A 15,535-nucleotide genomic window follows, 5' to 3' on the forward strand; every position below is an offset into this window, starting at 1 on the left:
TCCCTCCTTCCTGGCAGAACCTTTGGATTTGTTTAATATGTGGCCATATAGGATGTGGACGGTATGTGAGTCGACATGCCTATAAGCACTTTGAAGAGACCCAGCACACGTATGCCATGCAGCTCACCAACCATCGAGTCTGGGACTACGCTGGAGGTGAACACCACCCCCATTTTCTAATTTGGATTCATTCTGTCTGAAAACGTCTCCGTCAGAACCTCTCCACTTTCTCTCCCAGCCTGAAATCTTCCTGACAGCTGTGGCAAACTCCAATTCTCATGGTGCCCCATAGGGCACTATTTCCTATGAATGGCCTGCATTGCACAGGATAAAGAGAGTTAATACTTACACTCCTGCCCTCTCACTCTTTTTAAAATTCAAATGATTTAACCCACTTTTAAAGAAATATTGCAAGACATTTAAATTGGATCTGTAAAAACAAAAATTTTGTCAAAGTTAAAGCTTATGGAGACCCTTTTCATTCTGAAGAAACATGCCTTGGCTGACTCATTCTTTTCTTTAGATAATTATGTCCATCGACTGGTTGCAAGTAAAACAGATGGAAAAATAGTACAGTATGAATGTGAGGGTGATACTTGCCAGGAGGAGAAAATAGATGCCTTACAGTTAGAGGTAAGATATTTTATTAGTAATTACTGAATATACCTGTGTCTACTGCTTTTTACTACTCTGACTTGAAAGGTTGTTTGGGCTTTTAATTTTGCCATTTTCTCTGCATGTCAGCTTATTTTAAGGTCTGTATTGCTCTGCAGGATTATTAAAATATTTTTATTCCATCTGATTTTCTTCTTGGAAAGTCTGAGTTTCACTTAGTCTTATTACTTTCAATGTCATGTTCCTAGTTGTCTGAAGTTCAGTATTAGGGTTGACCTCCGTAGCTGTGATAAAACTAGAGACAAGACTCTTCCTGTTGGCATTACGATAGCAGTTGGAAAGTGAACGAACTTGGTCAGGATGAGGAAACCCCAATAGCATCTTCCCATGCCGAGAATCTTTTCCGCCTGTGTTGGGCTGGCATTTGTGAATTGGACTCATATAGATAAAGCCATTTTTAGGCATTCATATAATTGAAGAAACAGCAAAATTAGGACAGTCTTATTTTTCTCATAGCAGTAATTCCCTATATTAAAGAAGGAAAAGTTTAACCTGAGTCCTATTTTATATAAACTTCAAAAGGATTATTTTAAAAACAAATACCTTCACCTTGGGAGGAAGTGGACATTTGAAAACTTGCTCATCTCCAGACTTTTAAGGTCAGTGGAATGGCCTAAAATAGGGCTGATGTTGTTATTATTAGTAAATTGTATTGATGTGGAAAAAGTTCAAATCTTTAACGTTAAGTTTTTAGAATAAGTAACTTTTCCACATTAACTACGTATGTTCATTCAGTGAATATTTATGGAGGGCTGCTCTCCGTGTGCTGGAACTCAGCATTAGATAGACAACCTGCCCTCAAGGAGCTTACATTCTAGTGACACACACACCTTCTCCCAATTGTCCTTTCTTTCTTTTGCTCTTTGATTCTCTTCTCTGGCCTGCAAGCATGATTAGATTTCTTCCAGTCTCCTGGAATGGTCTTTCCAGAATGCAGATGTGATCTTGCCCCTCCTTGGCTCACATTTCTCAATATCATACCCAAGAGCCTTCCATAGGCCCCATCTCTCCATACCTAACACCCCAGCCTCATTGGTCTTACTTCATCTCTGAAGCAACCCTAAGTGTCCGCAGCTCACATCTTGGTAGTTCTCTGGAATCTGTCTCCTTCACCTGTCTGTCTGTCAAGAGTGCTCTCAAATCTCACCTTTTCTCAGAAGTCCTACCAGATCCTACTATCATAAGCCACCTATCCTTTCTCTGTAGTTACACAGCACTGTTCATTCATTCATGCAGTCAGACAGCAAACATTTCTTGACATGCAGAATGTGCCTGGCACTGAGGGTACAAAAGTAAAGATATAATCCTCGCTTTCAAAGAGTTCACAGTCCACTCAAGGAGAGAGGCAGGTAAACTGGTGATTAAGTGCTGATGTCATGAGTGCTATTCATGATAGGCACAGTAGGGGCTGAGGGGGCAGTTAACCCAAGGCTGGGAGTGACAGGGACAGCTTTTTGGAGGGGGTAGATGGATGAGTTGATTAGAGTTACACTTTGATTTAAAACCATCTGGTTCTTCTTGAAGTCATCTTAAACAGAAACAAAAGGGGTTTTTTAATTGTACATTTCTCTGTTTGTCCCTAACTAGACTGTAAGTCCCCAGAGGACGGAAGTGTAATTGTCATCTCTGTGTTCCCCTGGTTTATTGAGTAGAGTGGAACCAAGGTGTAATATACGTTCTGAATGTTCGTCTTACTCTTCTGCAGGTCATTAAAAGTCAGGTTTTAATTGAATTTCAGAGACTGACAACAGTGACTTATGTTTTGGTGTTCATTCTCTGTGTTTCTAGTATTCATATTTACTAACAAGCCAGCTGGAATCTCAGCGAATCTACTGGGAAAACAAGATAGTTCGGATAGAGAAGGACACAGCAGAGGAAGTAAGTTTCTGGTTTGGTGACTGCTGAAATGCCACATGCTAGGACAGCCTCATGTTGGGTGGGAGAAGTCAGAGTAAAGGGAAAAAAGAATCTTAGAGTCTTCCTTCTTAGTCTCATGTATAGGTTGAGAACAGGTTTACCTCTAAAAAGAAACCTTTGTTATATGTCAGTTAAATCTCAGACTTCCCTGGTGGTCCACTGCAGCGGGTGTGGGTTCCATCTCTGGTCAGGAAAGATCCCTCATGCCTCAGGGCACAGCCAAAATTTTTTTAAAAAATAAAAATAAAAATAAATAAATAAATAAATAAATAAATAAATAAATAACTCTCAACAACGCCAGGGGCTAGTGAGGGGGGGAAAAAAGAAAAGATTTGGAATCAGTTGGCTCAGCCCAGTAACCTAACTCTAGAGAAGTAGTAAACACCTGAATTGTCATTATCCTAGATACTTAGCCCCTGAAGGCTGTATCAGGGAACAAGAAATTCTAGACCACAATGAAAATGAAATAATCAAAAAGAGGAAAAGGAAGAGACAAAAATACACTATTGCGAATATAATCAACTAAGCATAATTTAAGAGGAGAAGGAAGTGGAAATGTATTCTCACCTAGGATTAGTAGATCATGAAGACTGTATTGTGTGCTAAGCCCTGTGCTATGCCAGGTTAAGGAAGAAATAAAATACTTACTGTGTACCTGAAAAAAAAAAAGAAGCCTTGAATATAAAGGCTTGAGCATATTGGTATTTTGGGGTTGGGATGTTGATTGTTTGTTAACTTCAATCAGGTTTTCTAGTGCCTTGTGCAATTCCATTTGAAAAACAGAAGTATGTGCATGAGGGTTTGTAATTCGAGTCAGCCAGTTGGTTTGTCAACTTGGGAACAGCTGCTTTGGGGAGCTGAATATGGCTTCTGAGGCAACAAAATGCTGCTTTGAAATTGAAGGGAATAAAATTAGGCAGAGATGCTGGAGTAGTCACCATGGCACCCTATTGGTGTAGGGCAGTGGTCTTCAAAATTTAACAATATAATCCGTTATAGAAGAGGGCATTCACGACTCCAGTCGGTAGAAAAATGGTATGATTTTCGTGGAAACTTGTCCTAGAATGGCCTGGAACTCCACCTGCTTGGTTTTCACTTTGTCTCCAGCATGTACAAGGAACCCTCAGGGTTCCAGAGAGGGGAGTTTGAAAACCAGTGAGCACCTAAGTGTTCATGTATAACTAGGGCTCTGGGAACCATTCTCATGACCTAGGGACAATGCTCATAATTTAGTGATTTCCTTAGGGTTAAATAAAGGGTTTTTTTTTTTTTCTTTTTCTTTTTGGCTGCGTTGGGTCTTCTTTGCTGTGTGAGGGCTTTCTCTGGTTGTGGTGAGCGGGGGCAGCTCTTCACTGCAGTGTGCAGGCTTCTCAGTGCAGTGGCTTCTCTTGTTGTGGAGCACAGGCTCTAGATGCTCCGGATTCAGTAGTTGCAGCATGCAGGCTCAGTAGTTGTGGCACACAGGCTTAGTTGCTCCACGGCATGTGTGATCTTCCCGGACCAGGAATTGAACCTGGGTCCGCATTGGCAGGCAGATTCTTAAACCACTGTGCCCCCAGGGAAGTCCCAATAAAGGCTTTTGAATTTTTTAGATGATTGACTTAAATGATTGTTTTTAAAGTGATTCTTTTAAAACTTTGCAAACCCCCACAAGTAACAGGACCTTTAGATGGGGGACTACAGAGCCGGGTCTGGGGCTTAACTCAGTGGTGGCTGGTGTTATCCTGGACCTTAGCAGTTCCGTTTTATACCAGGTCCATGGGCCCCAGTTTCTGAGTATGCCTACAGAGGAGGAGAAATCAGGTTTTTTTCATTAAGGCTTAACACCAGCTTTAAAATGATCCTTGGTGAAAAGTTAATGATGAAATTCTTACAAGAACCTTCTAAGCAATGGAAGTGCCTTTCCAGAGGGGCTTCAGGTTATTTGACATCCTGTACTGAATAGGGCTTGATTGGAGTCCATGTGGGAAGGAGTTGCCTCCACCAGCACTCAGGAGACAGAGCGGGGGTTGCTGCCACTTGGTGTCAAGTTTGGGGCTCCCACGGAGGAGCACTGGCAACGCCGTGCAGCCTCACTAATGGGTTTTTCCATGGATGATACCAGCGTGACCACCAAAAGTGCTTTGTGCAGACATTTGAGAGCTAAGCTCAGGATTCTCTCTGCCTTTTAAGATTCTTTAGGATTAACTGCATTCCCTAACACATGCCCGTGGAAAGCAAGTCAAAGGACAGGGAAGCTAAAAATGTGAAACTTGTGTTTACCCTTAGGTAGGGATGAGGTGGAGGCAAGGGCAGCCCTAAATAAAAAGCTCAAAAAGGATATTTTGTTTTCTAGTTAAAAAATGTCACTTATCTAAGTTAATGGGTGATGCAAGCCTTTTGTTCCTGCCACTGTCCTCCTCTTGACCAGTCCTCTGTCTATTGGCACCTCTAGCAGTAGAGCACGTGCAGGAAGAAACAGTAACTGGGCATGCATTTCACTGGCAGAGATTCTTGATCATGGGCCTCATAAAAAGTTAATGTGGGGGACGGGAGGGGCTGAAGATTGAAATTCACTGTGGACTTCAGTTTTAATACTGTTTCAGTTCCCCAATGCCTTAGGTAGTGTAGTTATTGTAGTGTGTGAGCAGAGTCTGTTCTGGAAAATGAAGCTTATACCCACTCGAAGGTTCTTAGTTTTAGTGGGGCCATGTATGAAGAGCATAGAGTAGGCCATCAGTACAGGCTAATTCCCCTAAAGATACCTCTTTTCTCTTTAAACCTAAGTGTTTCTTACTGAGGGCTAATGGTCAGAAATGTTTTTAAAACCACTAATTTAAGCCATTGTAACATTTGTCTCTAGCAATATTAAAAACCTTTTTGAGGTTACTTGGTGTTTTTCATCTTGATTTAAGTATGTTTGGCTTATTGTCCTTTAGTGACCAAAATAGACAGTTTGGTTCCTTTTGATGGTCATTTCTGTCCTTTCAAAATTCCCTAAACTGACAGGAGTTAGTATAAGAGAAAATGTCAAAAGGATCTAGTGCTCTTATCTTAAAACAATTTTTGAGGAGAAAATTAATACCAAATAGAATTAGAGCCATTTGAAAGCTATTTTTATTTTTATGACATAGAGGAACTTTTAGAAATCTCCCATTAATTGCATATTCTTCCAACTTAATGACGTTGGCTCTAAAGTTAATTTCTACAAAGCAGTTATTTTCTTATTTAAAAAAGAGAGATCAGTGCTGTTAGAGACCTGCTAGGCAAGCCATAGCAAATGTTCAAAAAGAATACATTAGGTCGGGCTTCCTAGGTGGCGCAGTGGTTGAGAACCCGCCTGCCAATGCAGGGAACACAGGTTCGATCCCTGCTCCAGGAAGATCCCACATGTTGTGGAGCAACTAAGCCTGTGCGCCACAACTGTTGAGCCTGTGCTTTAGAGCTCATGAGCCACAACTATTGAGCCCATGTGCTGCAACTGCTGAAGCCCACGTGCCTAGAGCCTGTGCTCCACAACAAGAGAAGCAACGGCAATGAGGAGCCCGCACACTACGATGAAGAGTAGCCCCCACTCACCACAACTAAAGAAAGCCCGTGCACAGCAAAAAAAGACCCAACACAGCCAATAAAATAAATAAATAAACTTCAAAAAAAATAATCAATGAGACACATTAAAAAAAAAAAAAAAGCATTAGGGACTTAAGAATCTGCTTGCCAATGCAGGGGACTCGGGTTCGAGGCCTGGAGTAACTAAGTCCATGCACCTGAACTACTGAGCCTGAGCTCTGGAGCCTGCAAGCCACAACTGCTGAGCCCGAGTGCATCTCGTGAATCCTGTGTGCCTAGAGCTCGTGCTTGGCAACAAGAGAAGCCACCACACTGAGAAGCCTGCACACCGCAATGAAAAGTAGCCCCCATATCACCACAACTAGAGAAAAGCCCATGTACAGCAATGAAGACCCAATGCAGTCAAGAAAGAAGGAAAGAAAGGAGGGAAGGAAGGAAGGAAGAAAGAAAGAAAAAGAGAGAAAGAGAGAAAGGAAGAAAGAAAAAGCGTTAAAAGCAGTGGCCCCTTTTCTGGCATGCTAAGAGTTTAGATCTTGCCCAGAGGTCACTTTTCCTTTGCTGTAGCGCTTTGGCCTCCTGTCTAGTGCAGAGAGTTTTAGAACCTGGCTTTGGACCCAGACTTGCGGTCCACTTCTGGACCTATGTCACTCTAGCTGGGTAACCTTGGGGTGTATTGCCTCACCTTTCTCTGAGGCTCAGTTTCTGTAAAAAGTTTACATAGCTAAGTCATAGGCTTGTTATAAAGAATAAATGAGATACTGTCTATAAAACACCTAGCCAGTGCCTGGGCCATAGGGTTTAAATTCTCAGTCGCTTCAGTTTCCTGTAACAGTAAGCCCTCTACATACAAATGAGTTCCGTTCCGAGAGCATGTTCGTTAAGTCCAATTTGTTCCTAAGTCCAACAAAGTTAGCCTAGGTACCCAGCTAACACAATCAGCTATGTAGTAATAGGTTTATAATAATTTTCACACAAATAATACATAAAAAATAAACACAAAAAATAAAACATTTTTAATCTTACAGTAGAGTACCTTGAAGAGTACAGTAGTCCAGTACAATGGCTGGCACACAGGGGCTGGCATCCATTGAACAGGCAGGAAGAGTTACTGACTGGAGGAGGGAGAGGCGGAGGGAGATGGTAAAGCTGAAGGATTGTCAGCAACAGGAGAGGGAGGATGAGCTGCAGTTTCAGTCATGCCTGATGCTGATGGCACAGGTTCTGGTTCCTTGCTGGATTCAATTCTGTCTACTCTCTTGGAAAAACGATCCAGTGATGTCTGGGTAGTAGTTCTTTTTTTCTCATCTTAGATGACACCCTGGGCTTGAAATAAAGATACCGTACTACTGTGCTCTATACAGTATTGTACAGTAAAGTACACAAAAACCACGACCACTTGTAGATGATGCACACACATGACAGTGTATGCCAGACACGAACTAATGTATGTGATTAGACATGCAAACGCACATTCATATCTTTGAAAGTTTGCAACTTCAAGTTCGTGTGTAGGGGACTTACTGTATTATTACCTCATGATCCACCTATCCTCTCCCTGTTTCCTTAGACCAGCGGAGTTGAGGCGTTTCCCAGGTCTGTAGATCTTCACACCTGTGTGAATCCAGTGTCTACCTAACTAGACTTCCACAGACTCCTGGCTAGGATTGCTGCCATCTGACACATAATACACCAGAATTTCAAATTTCTCTTAAGTTTTTAAGACAATGTAATATGAATATACTCTGTAAATTGCCTTTATATAAACTCAATAAAATAAGAACTGTGTATATTCCACATGGCTTCATGGTACATGAGAAAATTAATAGTGAATTTGGAGGGAAAAAAACACCAAACAGCTAGAATCACCTGTTGCAAGTACCTTCAGATTATTTGGATAATACAGGTGACTCAAACAGCATGGGTTTGAATTGCACAGATCCACTTATATGTGGGGATTTTTTTCAGTGGATACCTGCTGCAGTACTGCAGGATTCACAGGTGGTTGAATCCACAGATGCAGAACCGTGGATACAGAGGGCCGATGATAAAGTTACACTTGGATCTTCAACTTTGAGGAGGGTTGAGACCCCAACCCCCACATTATTCAAGGGTCAGGTAACTTTTAGAATATGATCTCAAGAGTTAAAAAACAGTGGTGAGTTAAGAATAGGAGATTCTGCCCTCCTACACTGTTGATGGGAATGTAAATTGGTGCAATCACTGTGGACAGTATGGTTGTTCCTTAAAAAACTAAAAATAGAGCTACCATATGATCCTGCAATCCCACTCCTGGGCATACATCTGAAAAAGATGAAAACTCTCATTTGAAAAGATAAATGCACCCCAGTGTTCATAGCAGCACTACTTACGATAGCCAAGACATGGAAGAAACCTAAATGTCCATCGACATATAAATGGATAAAGAAGATGTGGTACATATGTATAATGGAATATTACTCAGCCATTAAAAAAGAATGAAATGCCATTTGCAGTAGTAGCATGAATGGACCTAAGGATTATCATACTAAATAAAGTCAGTCAGATAGAGAAAGACAAACATTATATGATGTCACTTATATCCAAATCTAAAAAATAATACAAATGAATCTATTTACAAAACAGAAACAGACTCACAGATAGAAAACAAACTTACGTTTACCAAAGGGGAAAGGAAGCAATGTATGGGATTAACAGATACACACTACCATATATGAAATAGATAAGCAACAAGGATGTACTGTATACCATAGGGAACAGTATTCAATATCTTGTAATAACCTATAAGGAAAAGTAATCTGAAATATATATATAACTGAATCATTTTGCAGTGTACCTGAAACAGCTACACTTCAATTAAAAAAAAAAAAAAGAATGGGAGGTTCTGATCTGGCCTGTAACAAACCATCTCATGCTCTACAGCCTGAAGCTCTTTTTTTACCTTCTAGCAGTGTCATTCAGTATTCAGTAGCTCTTGGAACTTCCCTGATGGTCCAGTGGCTAAAACTCCACGCTCCCAATGCAGGGGGCCCAGGTTCAATCCCTGGTCATGGAACTAAATTCCTCGTGCCGCAACTGAGACCTGGCACAGCCAAATAAATAAATATTTAAATATATATATGTATAAAGAAACTTAAAAAAAAAAACACAAAATTCAGTAGCACTTGATCCCACTTCATCCTGATTTAGAGAAATGGTAAGAAAAAAAGGATTTCTCAAAATACTTATTCCTGTTGCCAAAATTCTTTCAGATAATGGTCTCACCTTTCCTAAATTTGGTTTGTCAAAGTTAAAGATAGGTAACTGGGGGGAAAAATTGTGCAGTTAGCCACAAAGGCCTCACAGCTTTGTCTTTGTGAAATGAAACTGAACTCTGTTTGCTCTTTCAGATTAACAACATGAAGACCAAATTTAAAGAAACAATTGAGAAATGTGACAGTCTGGAGCACAGACTAAATGATCTCCTGAAAGAAAAACAGTCTGTGGAAAGAAAGTAGGTATAACTGGCCTATTCTTTTAATTAGCTATTTTATTCTAACAGGCCCCATAAACAGAGAATCTCCTTTATACCCATGAACACACTCTCATTGTCGGGTGTATGTGTCGCCAAATTTTCAGGGGTCTCCCCATATATGGAGTCAACCTACTGTGACATCCTGTTTACTGAAAAATTCAGTGTTTCACGCCATATGGATGCCATGTGGAATGCAGCGCTCTCTCTGGATGTCTGTGCTCATGCTGTGTGCAAGTGTCTTCCATTTTTGCCTGTAGAAAGCAATTTCCTTGTGCCTAAAGCTTCTCTGAGCCATGGTGGCTGAGAAATGGCAGTTAGGAAAGAGACTTACATTCAAGGTGAAGATGGCATGCATTCTGGCCTCGGTCGGGAATTAAAGGCCAAAGATGTTGAATATGGAGTGAAAAACTCATCAACAATGTGGAAAGAACATACTCTACTACTGTTATTTGCGAAGATAATTGCTGCTGATTGAACCTACCTTTCTAGTTCTTTTTTTTGTTTGTTTTAACTTTTCATTTTTTTTTTTTTACAATAAACTGCATATATTTAGAGTGTACAATTTGGTATCCCAATCTCCCAATTCATTCCCCCACAACCCTCCCCGCTTTCCCCACTTGGTGTCCATATGTTTGTTCTCTACATCTGTGTCTCTATTTCTACCTTGCAAACAGTTGATTTGTACCATTTTTCTATAGTCCACATATATGTGTTAATATACAATATTTGTTTTTCTCTTTCTGACTCACTTCACTCTGTATGACAGTCTCTAGGTCCATCCACGTCTCTACAAATGTCCCAGTTTCATTGCTTTTTACAGCGGAGTAATATTCCATTGTATGTATGTACCACATCTTCTTTATCCATTCATCTGTTGATGGACATTTAGGTTGTTTCCATGTCCTGGCTATTGTAAATAGTGCTGCAATGAACATTGGAGTGCATGTGTCTTTTTGAATGATGGTGTTCTCTGGGTATATGCCCAGGAGTGGAATTGCTGGGTCATATGGTAGTTCTGTTTTTAGTTTTGCAAGGAACCTCCATACTGTTCTCCATAGTGGCTGTATCAATTTACATTCCCACCAGCAACGCAAGAGTGTTCCTTTTTCTCCACACCCTCTCTAGCATTTACTGTTTGTCAATTTTCTGATGATGCCCATTCTCACCGGTGTGAGGTGATACCCCATTGTAGTTTTGATTTGCATTTCTCTAATAATTAGTGATGTTGAGCAGCTTGTCATGTGCCTCTTGGCCATCTGTATGTCTTCTTTGGAGAAATGCCTATTTAGGTCTTCTGCCCATTTTTGGATTGGGTTATTTGGTTTTTTGATATTGAGCTGGATAAACTTTATATATTTTGGAGATTAATCCTTTGTTGATTCATTTGCAAATATTTTTTCCCATTCTGAGGGTTGTCTTTTCGTCTTGCTTATAGTTTCCTTTGCTGTGCAGAATCTTTGAAGTTTCATTAGGTCCCACTTATTTATTTTTGTCTTTATTTCCATTATTCTAGGGGGTGGGTCAAAAAAGATCTTGCTGTTATTTCCTATGTTTTCCTCTAGGAGTTTTATAGTGTCTGGTCTTACATTTAGGTCTTTTATCCATTTTGAGTTTATTTTTGTGTATGGTGTTAGGAAGTGTTCTAATTTCATTCTTTTCCATGTAGCTGTCCAGTTTTCCCAGCACCACTTATTGAAGAGGCTGCCTTTTCTCCATTGTATATCCTTGCCTCCTTTGTCATAGATTAGTTGACCGTAGTTTATCTCTGGGCTTTCTGTCCTGTTCCATTGATCTATATTTCTGTTTTTGTGCCAGTACCATACTGTCTTGATCACTGTAGCCTTATAGTATAGCCTGAAGTCGGGAAGCCTGATTCCCCCAACTCCGTCTTTCCTTCTCAAGATTGCTTTGGCTATTCGGGGTCTTTTGCGTTTCCATACAAATCGTAAAATTTCTTGTTCTAGTTCTGTGAAAAATGCCATTTGGTAATTTGATTGGGATTGCATTGAATCTGTAAATTGCTTTCGGTAATATAGTCATTTAGTGCAATTCTGAGTAAATTTATTTTATGGGGGATAAATTCCTGGAAGTAGAATAGCTATGTCAGAGGGCAGGTGAAATTTTGATTTTCATTGATGTTGTCAAACTGATTTCCAAGGAGTTTGTACCAGTTCACACTCCAGTGCCAGCGTGTGGGAGTGCCCCCTTTTCCCACATCTGAGCTCTTTGGCATTCTGATACATAACAATGGTATTTCAAGTGGTGTTTTAATTTGTCATTCTTTACTTGTAAGATTGAGCATCAGTAAGGCACTCCCTATTCTTGAAAGCACTTCTGCAGCAAAAGCAGTGAGGTCAAAGTGCTTGACTCTTTAAGAATGTCACTTTTCCTCATAACTTCTTCATCACAGCTCTCACCTGTAAGCCACCCATGTGAACACAGAGAAGCCATAGAAGTTTTCCCATGAATCACAGAATAGTTTCTACTGTTGCAAAATTTCTGATCCTTAAAAAAAAAAAAATTGTCCTGAGGTTGCGCTTGAGTTAACTTGAGCAAATTCTTGTTTTAGCAAATTACTGATGAGCAGATTATTATGGGACCTTCATATGATGTTATAAAGATCAGGACAGATCTTGTTTTAGGTAGCTGTTCACAATGGCAGCAAACCATTCTCCCTGGCCATGGGAGGGAGGGGTCTGTCCTAAGTGGATTCTGAGGTCATGGTGCCTCTGTTCAATCCCAGAGCAGAAGGGGACTGTGTCAGCAAATGAAAAACGTGCTTTGTCTTCCTTTGTTTTGTAAAAGGTGCACTCAGCTGAACACGAAAGTGGCCAAACTCACCACAGAGCTCAAAGAGGAGCAGGAAATGAACAAGTGTTTACGAGCCAACCAAGTCCTCCTACAGAACAAGCTGAAGGAAGAGGAGAGGGTGTTAAAGGAGACCTGCGACCAGAAGGACCTGCAGATCACCGAGATCCAGGAGCAGCTGCGGGACGTCATGTTCTACCTGGAGACACAGCAGAAGATCAACCACCTGCCCGCTGAGACTCGGCAGGAAATTCAGGAGGGACAGATCAACATCGCCATGGCCTCGGCCTCGAGCCCCCCGTCTTCGGGGGGTAGCGGGAAGCTGTCCTCCAGGAAGGGCCGCAGCAAGAGGGGAAAGTGACCTTCAGAGAAACACATGTCCCCGAGACTGTTTTCCCTGGCACAGCAAGGGAGTGCCGGGGCCTTCAGCTAAATGTGAGGGTGGACCCTGAATCAGTATAAGTGAGGATCAAGCCACAGTTGTTCAGATCTTTCATTTGCTAGTGTGTGGTGTAATGAACGTTGGAGGGCTGACAACTAGCAGAGCTGAGGGAAACAGGCAGTGTTTTCAAAGGTGGCTGCTTTTCTTCGACCATAATAGTTCACTAACCTCAGATGTTCTGATGCCCATTTTGCCTTCCTACTTGATAGATGCCCCAACTCTTCTGTGCATTTTTCTGTTGTATTTATTGAGTTGGTGTGTTTGACATTCAGTTCTGGGGTCGGTTTAAGAGGTTGAATTTTTTTGTGTCCCCTTAAAGGTCTGAGGTCAATCTAGGGCTTTACCCAGCCCTAAAGTACCAAACCTGCCTGAGGTCATAGCAGCTGCTTGAGAGAGAGGTTGCCATGGGCCACTGAGGATTTATGAAAATTCCCTAGCATGAGTCTCATATCATTGGCATCCCTCCCTGCCTCCGGAGAATTGAAGAATTGGTTGAATGTTATATGAAAAGAGGCCGGGTCTGTAAACCCAGCACTGGCTGGTCACCAGCAGCCATCTCCTCTTGCTCCAGGCCTAGCCAGGAAAAACAAACAGCCGTAGGCAGACTGAGTGGACCCAGTGTAGGAAAAATGGTGACGTCCCCACTTTGTTTATTTTTGATGCCTCCACAGCTCCTTATGAACCTCAGAGAAGGAGGCTTAATGTTTGCTCCAAGACTCTAATCTCAGAGTGGATTTCCTAGCATCCAGCAAGGATAAGCAGGCAGATTTATCATCCACATGAAAAGGTAGAGTGAGACCTCAGACTGGCTAACTGTATTTTGCTGGGATCGGTATTTTCTGAGTGTTTACAAAAGATTGGGCTGCATGTTCAGGTTGTGGCTAGAGGGAGCTTGGGCAGATTTTCAGTTACGCCATCAAGATATATCCAAAAGGCTGTTGCTAAATCTGAAAATTAGAATTTTAACAGAGGCCCCTGTAAAACAGTCATGTAATGCTCAGGTGGGCCAACAGAGGGGCTGTGTACTTTTTCTAGAAATGGAAATATCAAAAAAAAATTCATAATATGTAGTAATTAAGCAAAATAAGAGTAAGATCCATGTTGGAATTTGCTTCCAAAAGAGGTAGCTGGATAGGTTAATAAGACATACTGTTAAATGATAGGTTTTCTTTTCTTTTTTTATAATTAGCTGAAGTTTTCAAATTATTACACTTCAGAACTGGTTTTCAGCCTCTAATGAGGCCTCCTCCTCTTTGACCTAAAGGTCTTACATTGTTACTTGTTCGCACACCAACTGTATTGCTAACCAGCATCCATTTTTGTGGGATGTGCTGCAGCACTTCCCAAAGAACCTTCCCTGTAACTTTGCGACATGAATGTACTCAGACATCCTCAGTTTTTCCTTAGGGCAAACCAACTCCATAAATCCCCCTTGGACTTATATAAACAGATCTTAAAGCAAGAGTGGGAACAGGAGGCTAACCTAATTCTCTTTCCTATAGAGATTCTATTTTATTTAAAATCTATTTTTACACTAGTTAGAATCCTGCTTTTTTGGCCAAGTCCTTGTCTTGCATGTTTGACCTTGCAGAAGCTAGGGTGGGTCGTAGCATACTAATTAAGAGAATTAGAAGTAGTCGACAAAGCTTGCCTGCTCCTCGTTTCTCTATGATCACCTCCATCAAGCAGCCCTACCACCAGCTGGGAGAACAGAGATTTTCAGTACAGGTGGGATAAATGCTCTCTGACAGGCTGTGCCCAGAGGAATGAGCAAATAGGCAAATGTTTCCAAACTACTTGAAGGTTTAAAGAAAAAAATGTTCCAGAAAAAAATCTTGTCAAGCTATGTAAAGAAAATGTTTTTTTTTTAAACGGTCAGCGAGTCTTGTTTGAATTTGACAAAACTACATAAGGTAGAAGCTGTTAGTGTTTTCTGCAGGATAGAAATGAACCACTTAACGTATCCATACTACCTTGAACAATGAAATTGCATTAAAATAACCAAACTTTGAAATGATTCTGCCCCCGTGTGAAATCTGTGTCTCTCTGGTTGATATTTGCTTGGGAGCGCATACTTGAATAATCTAAGAAAAAGTAGCTGAACCGGATACAGAGGAGGGAAAATTCTCTGAATTTGGAGGCTTGGGTTAGGAGAAGACCCAGGAACATAATTCTTTTGCAAACTAAAAGTGGTCAGTTTCTACCCCCAAGACTTTTTCCCAGGCCCTACACAGAGCTGAGGTGGTTTTATTTTTGGAAGCTGTCATAAATGTGACTTGTTAAAGATCCACCACGTAAGATAAAGCACTGGAGCAACTCCCTGCTCCCCGCTTGCACAGTGAAGTCGTCCTCATCAAAAGGGCTGAGAAAGTGATTTAAACAGCCAGCCACTGGAGAACTTGGCAAATCACAAATGAACAACCTTCTGTCATCACTTGGAAACCCCTCTCCTAGTGCAGTCAGGATACACAAACTGCAAATACTATCCGTAAGATCTGGCTGCTGTGCACAATGCCATGTTGCTTGGGCTGGTGGCAGATCTTGGCTTGTCGTGATAAAGTCCATGGGCTTATCTAAAAAAGGAAAGTCACTCTTACAACATTTGAGGAAAGCTATTTTGTTTTCTCCAGGAT

General features: G+C 41.2%; 1 protein-coding gene across 1 annotated transcript in view; it reads left to right on the top strand.

The window, feature by feature from the left end:
• The window catches only part of BRAP (BRCA1 associated protein), a 29,819-nt gene extending 14,900 nt beyond the window's left edge, over positions 1-14,919 (top strand). The window contains exons 8-13 of the mRNA XM_057743874.1: positions 18-156; positions 524-633; positions 2,464-2,553; positions 8,107-8,256; positions 9,528-9,631; positions 12,458-14,919. Coding sequence (XP_057599857.1) covers positions 18-156; positions 524-633; positions 2,464-2,553; positions 8,107-8,256; positions 9,528-9,631; positions 12,458-12,821 — 957 coding nt within the window. The 3' untranslated portion in view covers positions 12,822-14,919. The remainder of the gene's footprint in view (positions 1-17; positions 157-523; positions 634-2,463; positions 2,554-8,106; positions 8,257-9,527; positions 9,632-12,457) is intronic.
• Positions 14,920-15,535: the final 616 nt, after the last annotated feature.

Source organism: Hippopotamus amphibius, chromosome 8 (genome assembly GCF_030028045.1).
Source record: "Hippopotamus amphibius kiboko isolate mHipAmp2 chromosome 8, mHipAmp2.hap2, whole genome shotgun sequence".
Classification (NCBI taxonomy): domain Eukaryota; kingdom Metazoa; phylum Chordata; class Mammalia; order Artiodactyla; family Hippopotamidae; genus Hippopotamus; species Hippopotamus amphibius.